At 40.1% G+C, this 19762-nt stretch overlaps 1 protein-coding gene across 1 annotated transcript in view; it reads left to right on the top strand.

Annotated features, from left to right (window-relative positions):
- Positions 1-3832: 3832 nt before the first annotated feature.
- BMERB1 (bMERB domain containing 1) overlaps positions 3833-19762 on the top strand; it is a 99090-nt gene continuing 83160 nt past the window's right edge. The window contains exon 1 of the mRNA XM_038417891.2: positions 3833-4402. Coding sequence (XP_038273819.1) covers positions 4285-4402 — 118 coding nt within the window. The 5' untranslated portion in view covers positions 3833-4284. The remainder of the gene's footprint in view (positions 4403-19762) is intronic.

Below are 19762 nucleotides of genomic sequence, written 5' to 3'. Positions count from 1 at the left end.
AAATGCAGATGGTACCAGTATGAGCAGGAATTATTTCACATAAACTGTGCAGTACTGTGTTTTAGAACAATGCTGTAAAGCTCTCTAGGGTGTTTGTTTTTATATCATGCTACAGAGTCTATGGTTTGGCTAGCAAGTTGTTCAGGAAAAAAATCCCTGGCCAAGCTAACTAAGAAATGATGGTAGAATTGTGCTAGCGTCAACAACTTGTTGCTAGTACAATTTCAACTATAGTATAGACAGGATCTCAATAAGGTTAAAAACAAAAACAAAAAAATCTGCTGGCCTCCTCCAACAAGAAATTAAAATCAGACTCTGAAGTGTATAGTATACATGAATATAAGCAAAAGATAAAATACTTTTACATATAATCCATAATTTCATTTTACTTCACTAGATCAAGTTTAGAAATGTTAATTTTGTTGATGAATAAATATAAAACTTTGCACAATTTTGCACAACTTTACCAATATTTTCATTATGTTGGAATGACTCCACTATCTGAAAAAGAACAGAGACCCTACTTCCTGCTTCCACTGTGGCCATGAACTAACCAGATCTGGCCCTTGGAGAATATCATTGGTGTAATCAGATTGCCAGGATAATATAGACCTGCCTCCCTTTCCCCGTTATGCTAGTCATAAGGCTATGCCAGGAGCTTTCCCAGGGAAAGGGGAATGAAGAAAGTGCTGCTGTGATCTGGCTATTCTTAGGGACAAAAGTTTCTTGTGGGCCATTACAGCTGAGTGTAAGTTATAGCAGCCCTCTGGCTCCTCTAGCTTTCACCAAAGTTCAAATCATCTCCCAGCCAGCCCTGAATCTGTTGTCCCATAAATGGGCCATGAAGCGCTTTCCCCCCTTGTCCCCCCCTTGCCACAGCTCAGAACTGGGGTCAATGCATTTGTGATAAACATCAAGGAAAATATTGTCAGCTGATTTTAGATTTGGTTTCAAGAAGGATATGCCTACAGCATCTTAAGCATTTTCCAAAATGAATGCGCTTGATGAAAACAGAATCTTTTTTCCCCAGATGTTAAATAGGCTAACCAAGAAACAAATGTAGCCAACTTTTCTGCTGAAACTCACTAAATTAACCTGAGCAATAAATTGCCTATGGCATTTGAGACTGGGAAATTAGAGAGAGACCATTCCCTCCTGTGAAAAAATACCGCAAAGAAATAAACACTTCTACATTGTTGTGAGGTCTTGCAGTGGTTTCTTTGCTGTATCATTCCTTCACTGAGCTGAGATTGAGACCTGTGGAAAGAACAAGGCCTCTTGTACCCACATAAACAGAGGATCTGTGGGAGCCTGAAGCAAAAAAAAAAAAAAAAAACTATAGATCCCTGGCAAGCTATGTGAAGCCAAAGATTCTTCACACACACCTTCTTCTACCCTGATTTACATGGCATGCTGCCATTCTCTGAGTAAAGAGCAAACTTTATATATAGTGTCTTGGCTGCTACATGAGATCATTGGTATGTACTGGAGGATAAGGGGGTAATAGATTGGCAGACACACAAACTGTCCAATTTCAAATAACTAGTCACAGTGCCTGATGACATTACTTGATGAATAAATCATTGTAGGAACTGGCAGGAAACTAAAGCAGACAGGTGGTATGGTTTCATGAGAGAAATATAAATCAGACCTGAAGGACATCTGTATTTTTCTACATCTCAAACTTCTGAATAACTGGAATGAACTGAGATTTTCATGGTTTCTTTCCCCATGATGCATTCAGTAAAAGAGAATAAACCTTGTGGGCATAACAGTAAATATCTTTCTGAGGCGCATTCAAGGGCATCATTAGCTGCAGGGAAATTTCTTCTACTGCAGCTGATGCCAATCACAACAGCAAAAATGATAGAACATAAGCAACTTAATTTCTTCTGAACTAAGACCTCAATCCTGCAACTGCTTCCATGTGAACTCATTGGGACTACTCAAATACTCACATATGTAACTGTTTGCAGGTTCAGGCCCTAATATTATTATGTAGCTGAATCAAAGGTACATAGGTAAAAGCACACTATCAGAATATGATTAATTGACTGATATGCTCCGTCACCTACATTTCTCGAAGTATCATGATTTCTAACTACTGCTCTTCCTTTTTTCTTTCACGTTAGCAAACTCAGATCTTAAAATATTTGATTATTTTCCTAGATTCTTTCTCCATCTCATAAAGAAAGCATTTGGGTTGCAACTATGAAAAGCACCCAAGGGATGGATTAAACCTAAATGGGGCCCAGATGCATCCACATATTGGCCCTCCTCCCCACTCAGTCTCTATCTCCTAGTCTAAACCTGGCCCCTATCCCAGATAGGCTTTTGTCTTCCTCCCACTCCTCTGTTCTTCATTCCTTCAAGTGAGCCAATACAGCCACCCTCAGGCAGTCACATAGTCACCCAGTTAGCTGTGCATTTTTCTGCCACCTGCTACGCTGCTTCTGACTCACAGCTCTCGCTGGGCTCCTTCTCACTAAAGGCCAAAATCTGCCAGGACTCAGCATTTCTTAGTCACTGAGAGCAATTCCAGAATGTCCGGGACCCAAAATAGTCCCAGCAAATCTCCACGGAATGCAGATTAGAGGGAAGGAGCCAGGTGTCCTGCAAGCTTTCTAAAATATTGTCCAAGTAATTCTAGTTTGCTAGCTGGCTTCATTCAGTGAAAAGCCGAAATGCAACTAGGTAGAGATTCTCTCAATGCTACAATTTTGAATTTTGCTTTTTTTGTGCAGCTCCTACTGCTCCAAAATTAAAAATAACTCCCCCAATGCTGACCTCAAGAAAACCAATATCATATTTTGAAATCCCTTCCACACACTTTCTACACCCTTTTGTATGTCTGTAATTGAAAATAAAGGCTCAGAATTACTGGAAATCCATCAGTTGTCATGAATCAGTCACTTGATCTCACTTAGCTTTTTTATATATGTGTTCATAAGGAGACAGTGTGGTCCAGTGGTTAAAACACTGACTGGGGAGGCAGAAGATGTCAGTGCTGGTCCTTACTCTATCACTGACCTGCTGAGTGGCAATGGGCAAGTTAATTAACTATGCTTTATCTGGGCTTCTCATCTGCACAATGAGGGTAATATCACTAACAGTAAAGTGCTATGGGAGCTTTGGATGAAAGGCACTACATAATTGAAAAGAGAAGTGTTATTAGAAAATTTTACCCACTCACCAGACAATAAAATAATACTAATAATTGCTACAGTTGGAAATTAGCTTCCTGCATAATCATTTCCTTCTCTTCTAATCCCAGGAGACTGCACAGACAGTAACCTACACGTTCATGAGAAATGCAAAACCACATCATTTGTTTGGGTGCCATCCTCTGGCTTTTGCTGAAAGTGAAGCTAGAAAGTGTGGAGCTCTGCAGAACACTTGCAGAGGCTGTTGAAATGCACGGGAGGATGGGAGGGTTTACTGTAAAAGTAAAGCTTAGCTCTCCATGGTATTATTATTTATGAGCTGTGACATGAACCTGACGTGCTCAGCGCTGCACAAGACATAAAAAGAAAGACAATCCCTGCCCGAAGAATAAACTTCTAGTCAAGAGTTCATAAATCTGGATTCCAGGGTCATGCAAATGACCATGAGGTCAGACTCTCCATGTCTCCTGGCTACTCCTGCCTACTCCTCTAGAAGGAATGAAGATGGAGAGTGAGTGACCCACCCAGCTGCCCTCAAAAAGATCAGGAGCCGAAGTGGGCATGAACAGAAGGTGATAGAGGGTGGGGGTTAGGCTAGGTACGTGTATGAGGGGGAGAGGGAAGCTAGCCAGTGCGTGATAGGGAGAGCAGCTTTGGGGAGGAGTCAGGAGATAGGATCATAGAGATGTCTTTGGAGGGAGGTTCCTTGTGAAGTGGGAAGCATCCTCCTCCATAATCGCTTGGGGGATCTTCTTCCTTTGCGTCCCTGCCCGGAAAATACTATCCCCAGCCCTTGTCCTTCCCAACCTGTGGCAGAATCCCCAGCCAGTGACCTCCTCTCCCCCCATGGCATGTTTTTTTCCCATTGTTTTCCTGCCTCCCCCTCCCCTTCTCCCTTGCTCTCATCCAGCGCGTCTGTAGACAGCATCCTCGCACTGAGCATGTGCGCTACATCCCTTCCCTTCCTCCTCCTCGGGTACCACCTCGGCGACGAGGTGCAGTGAGCTCAGCAACGCCTTCCAGTCGAGCCCAGCAAAGGGCTGAGCCGGAGCCCTGCAGCCCCGGCTCGGATGGAGTAAACAGGGGAGCCCCATGCACACAGATTGCCCGGACCGTAGCCATGCACTCAGGCGTGGAGTTAAAGAGAGCCATCTCTGCCAGCACGGAGACAGAGAAACCAATGAGACGCTACGGGGCAGTGGAGGAGACTGAGTGGAAAGCCGAGGGGCTGGGGAGAAGTAAGTGCTTTGGATTGCTAGTGCAAAGAATGAAAACGCTGAGCTGCGGCTTATTTCCAGATCCCGGCATCAGCACTTTAAGCCAGAGAAAGGTGGGGGTAGGGAGAGAATAGTGATTTAAAGGGACATTAGATATTAGATAGATATTGTGTTCAGTCAGCACTGGGTAATGACCTGATCCCCTTCTGCTTAGATTTGGCAATGCATACATACATGCAAATGGGCAATGTGTTCTTGGTAACAAAAGAAAACAGCCTTTGCTTTGTTTGGGGCTGGGCAAGGTTTGTGTGACCATTTTGCCCTTTGAGGCTGGTGGGAGCCTCTGCTTTCTGAACTGGGTTGAGTTCAAGACAAAGGTCTTTCCCCTGTTTACCCTAAGAATGGACAGGGAACCGGGGCCTGGATTCATTCTAAGGCAGCTCAAGTCACTTTGTTGTTTCATTGAAAAATGAATCACTCACTTAGCTCAGTGAAGTGCAGAGATGTTAGTTTTGGAGGCTGTGGGATGGGGAAGGATAATTGGGACATTAGTTTTCCTTCGACGTCTATACAATGTGATTTAATATATGGCATTTAACAAATATTGGCAACATTTTATAGGCTTCATGTCTGAGAGGCACAAATGACATCCATATTATTCATTCCTATGTTCAGTTGGAGGGTATTGAAATACGGTGCTTCATTCAATTGTATAATAATAGATGTACTGTATGTATTGGCTCAATAAAAGCTCTTTAGTACAAGAGTGCTTGTCAGTAAAATCAACATTTTTCAGATGCAACAGCTGACACATCCATTCCAAAGTGCTGATGATAAGAATAGGTATAGGGATAAAAGCTATCAATTCAAGTTATCAGGAGGACTCCTGACTGTCCCAATACTGGTAACTGTTACTCTTTTGGTGGCAGAGCCACCTCCCGGCACAACTTGATAAACCTGTAAATTCCCTCCTATTTTCTAAATAACCATTCATGGCTAACAGCCTTGAAAAGGAAGTCACTGAAAAGCTGTGCATTCATTGCAGGACAAAATGTATGATAAGTTTTAGCAAGGATTCTGATTATGCTCCATGGAGAATGCTTTGTGGAGAATGCAATGTCTGCAATAACTTCTTTGTTAAGACTGGTTGTGGGCTATAATGTTTGCTGGTCTCCTAGATCTGTCATCCACCTTTTGATATTGTCTATCATGAAGTCTTACTAGAATATCTTTGGTTTGCAACAACTTAGTATCATATTTTCTCCACTGTTTCCTGCTTTGTTCAAGTTTCTAAGATATTGCAGTGTTTCTCAGGGCTGTGTGTGGGGTTCAGACTTTACCTCTGGCTTCGGTTTTCCATGAATATGTTATCACATAGATCATATGCTGATGACAGTGAAATCTAACTCTCCCACACTCCTGATGTTTCAATTGCAGCATTGGTTTTGTTGCAGTGCCTGGAGTAGGTTCAGGACTGAATGGCTCAACGATTTCCAAAACTCAACTGAACAAGACTGAAACCATGTTGATCGACTCAGACACATGCAACAGTTTCTACTGCTTCTGTGGCATGGAATAGACTTGTGTTCTTCTCCTTGTTTCTAAAAATAAGACTCTTGGTGTTGTTTTACAGCCAGATCTTGAATGTTAGTGACCATGTAGCGTCTCTAATAATAATAATAATAATTTGTACTTATAGAGTAACTTTCATCCAAAGTCCACAAAGATCTATATTACTACCATTCCAGTATCTCCACACAGTAAACTCAAGCTTAGAGAGGTGACTGGCATGATTTTCAGAACTGCTGATCACTTATGACTCCCACTGAATAGCAACTTAAAGTCACAGAACAACTCATTGGTAGAGTAACTGGCAGGGAGGAATAGAACCTAGGTGTCTTGACTCACATGCCCAGACGCTAGCCAGTGGAGCTCCACTGCTTCACACTAGCCCCATTTTATTGAGGACTTTTTTTTTAAATCACTTGAAGAATGTTACAGATTATATCTCAGAGTAATACTGAGGTTTTAGTCTGTTCTCCAGTCACCTGCAGTACTATTATGAGGCTTTACTATTTGAATAATTGATCTGTTGGTTCATAGGCTTCAACATGCTTAAAATACTGTAGAGAGGCTATTTACAGTAGCTGTTCTAAATGATCATTGCATATTTTTCCTGCTCTGATGCCTGCACTGACTTCTAATCAGATTTATACGTTGATTTTAAAATCTTATTTTTGACTTTGTAAGGTGATTCCAAGTGCTTTGATGCAGAAAAAGGTGGCAGAAGTACTCTTCAGAAGATGTGGGAAGCAAAATGTAGAAAGTCAGAACAGAGTCACTCCTCCCAGTGCCACAAATTGGCTTTTAATGTTGGTATAGCACTTTGAACATGTGAAGTGTTTATTATTATTATTAACAAAATCAGATGCCTAATATAACCATATGTAGTTGCCCTCCCTAGTCTCTTGTTTGTCTCATTTGTTTGTTTCATTTTGTCATAACTTAGATTGTGAGCTCTTCAGGGCTAAGATGATCTTTTTATTGCCTGTCTTTACAGTGCCTATCACAATAGGGCCCTGTTCCCCAATTAGTGCTTCTAGACACAACTGCAGTACAAATAAATAATAATAACCAGGTAACGTACATTTGTTTTAAAGTCACTTGATTGTATAGGTAATGTGGTGGAAAGTGATGAAAGCCTATGTAATGGAAATAATATAATGGAAGCCAAGTAGTTTCCATTTAACATTTAAAGAAGAAGGAACTCTTTGCTAATATACATCTAGATTTGCAAAACTAGAAATAACTTACTTATTGGTTGTATCAGAGATTAGTAATGTTTAGGGCAATTAAGTGTAACACTGTAGTAAATCTTATTCTACAATAGTCACTTTTAGCCAGATCCTCAATGGTTATGCTGGTATACACTATTTGAGGATTTGGCCCCTAAAGTGTGACAATGAATTTCACATATAAGTCTGAAACAGCTTTGTTGTAAGACATGTTTTTTTCAAAGTTTGTGAGACACTGGGCTTGTTTACTCACATGTAAAGAACATTTTTCTTGTGTGGAGCAGGTAGGGCAGTTCTTGTGCTCAACAATAAAATGCATTCAGATTTGTGAATGGACAGCAGTTCCAGCATATAATAATAGTGTGGTGACAACCTTCTCTATAAGTGATATTTATAATATACTTTTGGAAAGGCTTCACTGAACCAGCGGTACATAAATGTATTTCTTGGCCATCATTAGCATACAAACAACTTCATTTGGAATCAACTGTATTGGCTTGAGTAGGGTTATAGAATTTCCTGGGTAAATACCAAAATGCCAATCCAATGAAATAATCGCACAGAAATGAATGAGTAGCACAGTATCTTATTAAGCCTCACACTTCACAGGTACATTTCTGCTTGTTATTGTTATGAAGTTTAGAACCAAAGTCAGGGTACAAGGTAATGCCCCAATTTTGGTCAGCACAAACAGGAGTACATGTCAGGAGACTGCAAACGAAGAGCTTTGCTGCAATTTAATATAAGAACAAACAACAAATATTCTGTTTTTCACTCACTAAGCTTTAGGAATTTGTGTGCTATCCCTATTTTGATGGTAACAATGTCAGATGTAAGCTGCAGTGGTTAGTTCAATACTTCTTTTTTGCTTAATTTTGAATAAGAATGGTAGGTTAGATAAAGGGGTCAGATCCTCACTCCAGGCAACTGGAAATTCCCCTGTAACATGGGGATTACCCAGTAGTATAAGGCCAGCATAGCCAGCTCTGTGCCACCTGCTCTTCCTCTACTCTCCCAACACATGGGGTATGTCATATGTATGCTGTTGGCAAGAAGCAGTCAGCCTGGAATGAACACCAATTATCCTGGGCCATCAGAACTACCCCATAGGGCTATTCCAGCTGGCATAGAACAGTCCTGTGGTTGCTCTAGTTTGTGCCAGGGGTTGAATGCCACCTCTGCAAAGGCACTAGGTAGAGTTTTGGCCCCCTTGAGGATTTGTTTCAGAGTGTTTTGCTGATAAGTCTCTGAAAAGCTTGTTGCCTGGTTTACCAAAAGGCTATGATGGCAGCTATTTTAACTGTTCTGCCACTGAGTAGTGTGGCTGATCTATGCACTGAAAATATGCACTATGTAATACATGCACTCATTTTATAAGAGGCTGTTGAAGAAACATATAACTCCTTTGCTGTTGCCAGAACATGCATAATACTGGGGAACTAGATTTCTCAGGTAATGGGAAAAAGAACTATTTACATTTACAAAACCTGGTCTTGTTAATGGTGCTGTTTTGTGCAGAGGTGGTCCCCCTCCTTGAGTAAGAGCAGCCTGAAGAGACTGAAAAAATAGCTGAAGAGTAGTATAGCACAAGGACATGATTAGGCATGTCCCATTCCTCTAGCCATGCACTCTTTTTCCTGCTCTGGAGTTGGCAGGAAGGGGGAGAGGCATAAGAGCTCCTACTCAAGTGCCACACCCCTAGATGTCACTCTTGACCTGGGGCAATCCCCCCTTCGCTGGTTAAGTCAGTTTTAAGACCAGATTTTGCTAGCAGTGCAGTGTAGCGTCATCACAGAACAAAATCTGTCTCAGAATGTTTAACGTGACTTCATAATGTTTTATAATCCTTTGGCCAGCATCTGCTGTAGTATTTAAAAAAAAAATCAAACAGCAGTAGGGATATACACTTGGACTGCCAAGACAAATACCTACAGTGCCCAGCTCCAAGAGTTTGTCACTCTTGTCATTCTGTTTTTAAGGTTGTTTAAGGCTTTTCTTGTTGGATTCACCTTTATCATTGTTGATGTTAATCAAATACTTGTGTACATTAGACAGAAAAAAGGTAAATCACAATTCATTCCTGATTTTGTGTGTCAGCTTCCTGAGATTCTTATATTTTCATAGCCCTTTACAGACAGACTGTCAGACAGACATGTACAAACAGAGATACAGCAATTTTGGGCCCAGTCCTACATCATATTGAGCGGGTTCTATGATTTCTGACTTCACTGGGAATTGAGGGTGGTTGTCACCTTGCTGGATTGGCTCTGTGACTACAGAAAAAAAGCAGGTGGATTTGTCTAAATACCATTGGACTGTCTATGGCAGAAAAGATTCAACTAAAGCTTCTGCAGAGCTAAAATAAAACACACCTTAATCCAAACCAACATCCAAATGAGTGAGACTCTACTGCCCAGACACCATAAGTTATTATTAATTAATATTATTAATAATAAACTTCATTGTATAGTTATCCAGGTCCAAAGATTTCTAAACAATTTAGTTCAAATAACAAAAAACACAATTAATCATAAATGGTGACTCATGAGCCAAAGGAATAAAGAACAGATGAAACAACATGGGGGAGATTTTCAAAGGCACTAATGGGAGTTTAAAAGTCCAAGTTTCATTGATTTTCAATGGGAGAGGTCCCCTAAATGACTTTTTGTGCTGCTGAAAATCTCCCCTATATGTGTGTAGTGTGCACCCACATTTCTTCATAAAGCACTATTGTAAGGTGACTGTGGTTTATATATACAAAGCAATGTCATTCAAGGGAGTGAATGCCTGCTGTTTAGAAGCTCAGGATTAGATTTGTGGTAAAGAAAGAGGGAGAAACATTTTCATACACTTATGTCTGTCTGTGTGTATATTGTATTGAAGAGTGTCATGTATGTGTAACTGAAGAATCTGCATGATACTAAGGGCTTCACTCAATGCCTATTTAAGTCAATGGGAGTCTTTCCATTGATTTCTGTTGCTATTGGATTGGGCCCATAGACAATTAGGCCTTGTCAACAAGAGAAAAGTTGCACTGGTTTATCTTAAATAAGTTTTAAAACCTATTTAGTTAAACTAGTGCAAATCTGTGCATGCATACTCTTATTTCAGAGTGCCTTAATTCAGTTTAAATTGATTTCTAATTGATTTAAGCTAAAATGAAAATAAACTTGGCTTAAACTGAAATAAGACTTACCACAAGAGATTTGCACTAGTTTGACTAAATAGATTTAAAATCACATCTTTAATAAAACTGATGCAACTTTCTCATGTATGCAAGGCCTTAGATGTGTGTTTGCCATTGATAATTTACCTCAAGCTAATGCATCATATGGTTCAGGTTCTGGGGAACCATAGAAGAGTTTTGCTACTAAATGCAGAGACAAAGGGCCTAGTTCCTCACAACCCTGCATCATGTGTCATAGAACTGTAGGGCTGGAAAGAACCTTGAGAGGTCATCTAATCCATCCCCCTGCACTGAGAAGGGACCATTGTCGTTTATACCTATGCAAAGTAAGTATAAAAAAATCCTAACATATCAGAATGGTAGCATTTTATGCTCACTTTGCACAGGAGTAAATTATTACACAAGGTACAAGGCAGTGAAGAATCAGGACCCCAAAAGGTGGAGAAAAAGGTAAAGTGTAAGAAGAATAGAAAATCAAAGCTTTACACAAGAAAAGAGATTGGTGGTAAAATAGTATTTAATGCCACCATGTGAAAAAACTTTAAAACTTGTTTGAAGTTCCAGATGTTGAATAGACCCTTAGCCTCTCAACCAAATGGATTTAATTTTGCAAAAGATTCTTGCTTCACTAAAGAGGCAGTGTGGTCAAGAGAGTAGAGCACTGGCCAGTAGACGTGAGTTCTACTTCTCACTGTTACTGACCTGCTGTATAACATTGGGCAAGTCATTTAATTTTCTTGTGACTCATTTTCCATTTCTATAAAATGGGGATAAGGATGTATTGTAAAGCGCTTGGAGATCTCTGGATGAAAAGCTCAGTATTAAGAGCTAAGTATTAGTAACTGTATCTATTCCAAGCAGTATTATAGACAAAAGCATTTTGGTTTATTCAGTGCCAGCCCACTGGGAAAAGTGGGAAAGGATCTAACCCAAGGGTATGGCAATTAAATCTCTCTTTACAGAAATAGTGAATCTGCTGGTTTTATGAAGGTCTGAAGACAGGCTTTAAATAGACTGAGAAAGTAATTACGATTCTTAGCATGTTTCTATTTTTAAAAGACATGTATATTAATTTTTAAAGAAACACACAGAAACCAAGAAAGCATATTTGAAGTGATAAAACAGCAATAAGTAATCCCACTGCAGTAGACGATATCGGCTCAAGTAAATCAAGTAGACTATTTTGGCAGCTATTTTCTAACAGGCAGAAAGACAGACATCGAAGGAATCAAATCCAAGATTATTATTGTCTCTTATTATTATAATTATTACTATTAACATATTTATATTGTATTTCTTCCCTGAGGAAAGTCAGCTTTTGTCTCATCAGTGCAGCAAAGACAATACTTCCCACTGAAGAATTTTATCCTTTCTAAAGGATAGAGTCTAATCCAGTTGAAGTCAATAGCAAAACTCTCATTGACATCAGTCGGAGCAGGAGTGGGCCCTAAAACTCTGCTGTGTGAATGTTTCTATAAATCATTGATGGCTTTGACCAGTATCAGAAACAAGTAACGGTGCTTGTATTTCTGATACAATTGCAGATGCTTTTATTTATCTGAATTCTCTTCTTATATTTATTTCTATCTATGTTAGGCCCTGATCTTCCTTTCTCGCATAGTATTCCTTATGTATAGGAATCAGAGTAGCAGCTGTGTTAGTCTGTATTCGCAAAAAGAAAAAGAAAAGGAGTACTTGTGGCACCTTAGAGACTAACAAATTTATTAGAGCATAAGCTTTCGTGAGCTACAGCTCACTTCATCGGATGCATCAGATGCATTTGGTGGAAAATGCATTTGGTGCATTTTGGTTTTTTTTTTTTCCACCAAATGCATCCGATGAAGTGAGCTGTAGCTCACGAAAGCTTATGCTCTAATAAATTTGTTAGTCTCTAAGGTGCCACAAGTACTCCTTTTCTTTTTATGTATAGGAAATAACACTTAAAAATTCCCCAAGGTCGAGCCTGTGTTGCATGCAGCTCTCAAAGAAGAGAGGGTTTCCTACTTCACAGAGGGGGCAGGAGCATGACTCACAGACCCCAGAGAGCTTGAAGATTCACAGAATGACTAGTTTCCAAGCTAGCAGATTCTGTGGTATCCACACAGGTACCACCCTCTCCTCAACAGCATAGCTCCTTCAGCTACAGCTGTGGACTCCAAGGAGCTGCAGGGATGGTGTGAGAAGGCAGAGGGAGAACAGTTTCCAATAAAAGAAAAGGAGTACTGGTGGCACCTTAGAGACTAACAAATTTATTAGAGCATAAGCTTTCGTGAGCTACAGCTCACTTCATCGGATGCATTTGGTGGAAAAAACAGAGGAGAGATTTATATACACACACACAGAGAACATGAAACAATGGGTTTATCATACACACTGTAAGGAGAGTGATCACTTAAGATAAGCCATCACCAGCAGCGGGGGGGGAAAGGAGGAAAACCTTTCATGGTGACAAGTTCATTGGTGATCTTCCTAAAAACACCATCCTAGCTACTATGGATGTAGAAGCCCTCTACACCAACATTCCACACAAAGATGGACTACGAGCCGTCAGGAACAGTATCCCCGATACTGTCACGGCTAACCTGGTGGCTGAACTTTGTGACTTTGTCCTGACCCATAACTATTTCACATTTGGTGACAATGTATACCTTCAAATCAGCGGCACTGCGATGGGTACCCGCATGGCCCCACAGTATGCCAACCTTTTTATGGCTGACTTAGAACAACGCTTCCTCAGCTCTCGTCCCCTAATGCCCCTACTCTACTTGCGCTACATTGATGACATCTTCATCATCTGGACCCATGGAAAAGAAGCTCTTGAGGAATTCCACCATTATTTCAACAATTTCCATCCCACCATCAACCTCAGCCTGGACCAGTCCACACAAGAGATCCACTTCCTGGACACTACGGTGCTAATAAGCGATGGTCACATAAACACCACCCTATATCGGAAACCTACTGACCGCTATTCCTACCTACATGCCTCTAGCTTTCATCCAGATCATACCACTCGATCCATTGTCTACAGCCAAGCGCTACGATATAACCGCATTTGCTCCAACCCCTCAGACAGAGACAAACACCTACAAGATCTCTATCATGCATTCCTACAACTACAATACCCACCTGCTGAAGTGAAGAAACAGATTGACAGAGCCAGAAGAGTACCCAGAAGTCACCTACTACAGGACAGGCCCAACAAAGAAAACAACAGAACGCCACTAGCCATCACCTTCAGCCCCCAACTAAAACCTCTCCAACGCATCATCAAGGATCTACAACCTATCCTGAAGGACGAGCCATCACTCTCACAGATCTTGGGAGACAGACCAGTCCTTGCTTACAGACAGCCCCCCAATCTGAAGCAAATACTCACCAGCAACCACACACCACACAACAGAACCACTAACCCAGGAACCTATCCTTGCAACAAAGCCCGTTGCCAACTCTGTCCACATATCTATTCAGGGGATACCATCATAGGGCCTAATCACATCAGCCACACTATCAGAGGCTCGTTCACCTGCGCATCTACCAATGTGATATATGCCATCATGTGCCAGCAATGCCCCTCTGCCATGTACATTGGCCAAACTGGACAGTCTCTACGTAAAAGAATGAATGGACACAAATCAGACGTCAAGAATTATAACATTCAAAAACCAGTTGGAGAACACTTCAATCTCTCTGGTCACTCAATCACAGATCTTAGAGTGGCTATCCTTCAACAAAAAAGCTTCAAAAACAGACTCCAACGAGAGACTGCTGAATTGGAATTAATTTGCAAACTGGATACAATTAACTTAGGTTTGAATAGAGACTGGGAATGGATGAGTCATTACACAAAAAACTATTTCCCCATGTTATTTCTCTCCCCCACCCCACCCCACCCCCCACTGTTCCTCAGATGTTCTTGTTAACTGCTGGAAATAGCCTACCTTGCTTGTCACCATGAAAGATTTTTCTCCTTTTCCCCCCCCATGCTGCTGGTGATGGCTCATCTTAAGTGATCGCTCTCCTTACAGTAAAAAGAAAAGGAGTACTTGTGGCACCTTAGAGACTAACAAATTTATTAGAGCATAAGCTTTCGTGAGCTACAGCTCACTTCATCAGATGCATTGGTCCGATGAAGTGAGCTGTAGCTCACGAAAGCTTATGCTCTAATAAATTTGTTAGTCTCTAAGGTGCCACAAGTCCTCCTTTTCTTTTTGCGAATACAGACTAACACGGCTGCTAGTCTGAAACCTCTCCTTACAGTGTGTATGATAACCCATTGTTTCATGTTCTCTGTGTGTGTATATAAATCTCCTCACTGTATTTTCCACCAAATGCATCCAATGAAGTGAGCTGTAGCTCATGAAAGCTTATGCTCAAATAAATTTGTTAGTCTCTAAGGTGCCACAAGTACTCCTTTTCTTTAAACAAATCATTGACTCCTTTCTGCATCATTCAAAAATGAAATATAAATCAAAGATTGTTTCTTCAAGCCAAATATTGCTTTATAACTGTGTTGTTCCAGTTTACAACACAATTACAAGGAGAGGGCCATGTACTTCCCTACACAGGAACAAAATACACAAGATGCAGGATACTCTGAGTTTCTCTTTGCAGAGTGGCCTTCTCATTATACCACCATGGGTACTTGTTCTTTATGGTAGAAAGTGTAAATTTCAGAGATAAATGTCATTTTATATCTACTGTAATAAGGACTATCAGAACTCTCATTAATTTCTCGATACTATGGTGATTGGTATCCTATAAGTATTATATGAAAGACAGATAAAGTGGATGGATGTCAAACGGAATTCTGTGTGCAAAACAAGGACAGTATTAACCCCTAATTAATGACTTAAGTGTATTCACATATAGAGACTAGCAAACATGAGAGACCATCAATTTTGTCATAACTCCTCCTACAATAATTAATACTACAACTGAATAAAAAAAGTCTAAACTAGATGTGAATAAAATACAATAGAACATTCACAACAGCAGAGGAAGAAGCTAAGAATATACATATGGTACTAGCTTGTGCTTTATTCTTTAGAAACATAAATTAGATGAGAAATATTTAATTCAGAAGACAGGTCAGTAAAAATGGACCATTCATCACATCCCTAGAGGTAAAGACAACTTTGATGAGTTAATTAAAAGATGTATAAGCTATAATGAATCCTCTAAAAATAAATGCTAGTTCGGAAATGTATCTATTCTGTGCTTACACGTAGAAACATTTATTAAAAAGTAAAACCATTAAAGGTGGAGAGTCTACTTTAAAATAGCACACCTTTGTCAGACCAACTGTAAATCTATAATTACTAGTAACATGTAAGATTACTGGTCTGAAAGAGATTAGAGAGAACATTTTTGTTTGTTCATTTTGTTTACTTGTGCATTTGATAACACTTTGTGATGCACAGTCATAATTTTCTCCTGATGCCTGTGAGTGGTTTTCACACTGCAACAGGGAAGAGATAAACACTTTAGGAAATAGGAAAATGCAATTGTAAAACCTCAGAATGTTGCAGGGGAACTCAGGAACAGATTTAGTTTAACAATTTTTTTTAAAAATGGACAGAGTTCATGTTACTGGCATCCCGATAGTTTATTCACTGACAGGTATCTCTACAGCCTCCCTCTTCACATTTCAGCATATTTAATTTGTATAGGAAAATGCAAGAATTTCCACCCATATCAGCCTCAGAAGGCAAGAGTTCCAATCATTGACAATCAGAAAAACATATTATTTATTTGCCTTCCTTAGCAATTTATTATGGAGCAACTCTCTAGTTGGAATCATTTTTAATTTGGTGACTCTTTATATGCAGACATGGCAACAGGGGAAATTGAATGTTAAAGAAAATTCAGAGCCAGAGAAATTGCTTGCAAAATGATTCTGAGGGAAATTAACAGTTTGATTAAAGTCCACATCACGGTTGCAGGGCTAGCTACACCGCTGTTCCTTTTCTGATTTTTCTAATAGCACTCCCTCAGATCTTAGCCCTTGTACCTTTACCTATCATTGTCTAGAATTCCATAATTCTCCCACTCTTAGATCTAGCTCTGAACAACAATACTCTGCATATCACTGTTCTTACCCAGCAGGTCCAACCAGACATCCATGATTCTTTCCTCCAGAGTCTGGGATCAGTGATGTATTTAATGACCTAATAGCCTTCTTAAATCAAAATATTGTTTATTTTAACAGTAGGAACAAAGTACTTAGAGAAAAGGGATTTTAAACAACAGTCTACACATATCTCACCTAAACTCTAACCATCCCCTGATGTAACTTAGGTAGTCTAACTTCTTCAGACACCATAGTTGGTAGCTGTCTGGTTCCTTGAAACAATTCCATCCCTCTTCAGTAATGATCTTTTTTTAAACCTGTCACAATTTTTCTAATCTCTATGTCCAGGCCTTTTCCTATCTTAGCATTGTGTCAGGAGTAAGAAACCACAGCTATCCTGCTTACCTGCTGGCTTAATCCTCAGGCAGTCTAACAAGCGCATCTGGCCACACTTGTGCTGCCTGATTGGCCAAACTGCCCAACTAGCTGAGGGGATCAGCAGACCTGCTTTTAAGACCAGCAGAAGGGGAAGAGGTAGTTCAGAACATTTGCTCATGGTTGTGCTCGTATCTGCTTATTTTCAGGCTTGTTCTAGCCTTCCTCCTGCCTTGGCCCACTCCAGGAATCCTGATTTTGACCCTTGATTCTGGCATGTGGCTTCTGACTCCAGCTCTGACCCTTGGTGCCAATTCCTGAGTTCTGCCTTTCCTTTGGCCTCTGACTCTGGTTCTAAGCCCTGGCTCTGATTCTTGGCTACTGACTCCTGCTCCAGTCACTTGGCATGACCACCCACAGCTCAGTCTCTGACACTTAATAAACCCTCAAGTATTTGCAGAGATGTGGCTTATCCTGTGCTATTCCTTTTCTTTCCTGATTTTTCTTCTAGCCCTCTATTAAACTAAAATGATACATTATACAGTAAATATCCCAATAAACAGGTCAATGCACAGTATTCATAAATTATTATGGATCACTTGATGATTACCTGTTCTGTTCATTCCCTCTGGGGCAGCTGGCATTGGCCACTGTCAGAAGAAAAGATACTGGGCTAGATGAACTTTTGGTCTGACCCAGTATGGCTGTTCTTATTACTGATCTGCTTCAAATCCATCATAGACAGTAACTTTGATATATTGGCATAGAATACCCAGCTGATTAGATCCAAGTGGCAAGCACTAAAAAACCTTTCATATTCTGAACAGAATGTTGTAAACAGTTGGACTCTTCAATTTCCATGTAATAAAAATCTGTGCTGTATTGTAGAGTAAGTGTTTATGTAAGTGCAAGAAAGAAGACCCCCTAAATCAGGAGTGAAAATTCATCTTGAACAGTAAAGAATCTGTCAGATGAAAATATACTGAGCTGGGAAAAGGACAAGATAAATAAGAAATTGCAGAAAATGTATAGGCAATTTGATCTGGGCAATAATATAGCAGTTATAATAATTGTAAAGCCAGTGACACTAGCAAAAGGACTGCTGGAGATGTACTTACAGCCACCACATACATCAGGGACATGGCAATATTTTATAGGTATAAGGCCATTTTCTGCCTTTGATGTATAATTTCCATTGACTGATGTAAGTTCTACCTATACATCACAGGGAACGTATTGGGACCCAGGCTTTTAAAATGGAGATTTACTGAGATCCAGATTGGAATGCCAGGTGAGAAAGTTGCTTGCCTTGCAACAGTTCCCTCAGGATAAAGCTGACTTTAAAGAATGGCATTTCTCTAGAGAAGATGGTGTCCAATGGCTCATTAACCTCATACTAAAAACTGTGTTACCATACAACTATATTAGACAATATTTATCTGAGCAACATTTTGAAATGGGACATGTTCCTGTGGTAGGTGCAGTGGCGAGGAAGTCCTCTCTGAGAGCTAGATTATGATATGGACTATATGCTTGTCCCAGGGAATAAGAAACCCTCTCATATCCTGCTGAAGGCTATTTGAACCATGGGTCTGGGAGACACTGGGTGCATAAGAGTAAGCAGGGGTTCTTACCTGCCAAATTCTTCCCTAGAACAGGTAGATGGGGAGTCGTAGCAAATGAGAAGAACCACGTCTCCACTCCTTACTTGCCAGTCAGGGTCACTGAGATAATGTGGGGTAGAAGGGTGAAGACAGTAATTTACTACTGGCCTATACAGTGTAAATTACCAACCTCCAATCCCTAGGAGCAAGCAGGGAGCATAAGTGTAACAAGGCCTCCTAGGGCTGCTCCTGGTGCTGGTGCCTGAAGTCAGAGTCTAGTCCTCAGTCACAAACAATTACAAGGCAATAAAGTGCACAAACCCAACCTGCAGTTGTCTATCAATACTGATGAAATCCACTACAGGATGATTTAGACTACACAATACTATCAGCAGCTTCTTAGTCACAAGCAAATGAATGCAACTCTTGGGATCTCTGAAACCAAAAGCAGTTCTTCATATTCAAGCTATCCATCCCCAATCATTTAAATGCCAAAACAATGCTGGGCAAGATGTGGTGCAAGGTGAAGATTTGTTCAGCCTATATGCTTCATATTAAACAAATTTTTTTTGGTCAGATATACACTATGGAGAAACAAAATACAGGAAGGATTCTCACTTTGCTTTTAAATACCAACACTACTAAGACACTGAAGGCAGTTTTTCCTGGTAATAATGGTGAACAGGAGACTCAGTGACATGAAAAATAAGTTGTTACATCTTTTCTAAAAGAAAGAAAGAAAGAAAGAAAAATGCTGATCTATTATGGTGGATATAGTAGAACAAATTAGGTAGCTTGGTTTCAGATTGGCATATAAAGTGGCCTGCATGAAGTTGCTTTCACACCTCATCTAAAGATCTAAACCATCTAAACCTGTGAAAAGTCCTGCTATTAGAGCATCTGACAACTACTAACCCTAGCAACAATTAATAGTTTCCAATAAGAGAATTGGTTTGATCAAGAAATAACAGTATGAGTCAGGTAATATCCCAGATACAGTCTTGCAGTTGACTTCAAAGGCACAAGATTGAGCCCTATAATTGGAATGTCAAAAAGTGTCCTTCTCTGAAGGTTTTTCGAACAAACCAACAAACCTTAGAGTTGCTGTAAGGTAATTCTCATTAATGGACACATTTCTGTGAATCCTTGTGCTGTCTGCAGATTTTCAACCACACAAAAAATCTGTGAATTTTTGACTTGACAGTAAGGCAAGCAGGTGTGAGGTTGTTAGTTGACTGATTACAAAAGGACTTAGTCACAGAATTTTCCTATATTTTGAACAGATGATTGGAGTAATGTTAAATTCAAGGTTGGTGATTGTGGCTCATTAAGCATTTGTTGCAATGG

The sequence above is a fragment of the Dermochelys coriacea genome, chromosome 10, assembly GCF_009764565.3.
Source record: "Dermochelys coriacea isolate rDerCor1 chromosome 10, rDerCor1.pri.v4, whole genome shotgun sequence".
In the NCBI taxonomy this organism is placed as follows: Eukaryota; Metazoa; Chordata; order Testudines; family Dermochelyidae; genus Dermochelys; species Dermochelys coriacea.
The sequence above is the reverse complement of the archived record's forward strand: the minus strand, read 5'-3'. Positions and strand labels throughout refer to the sequence as shown.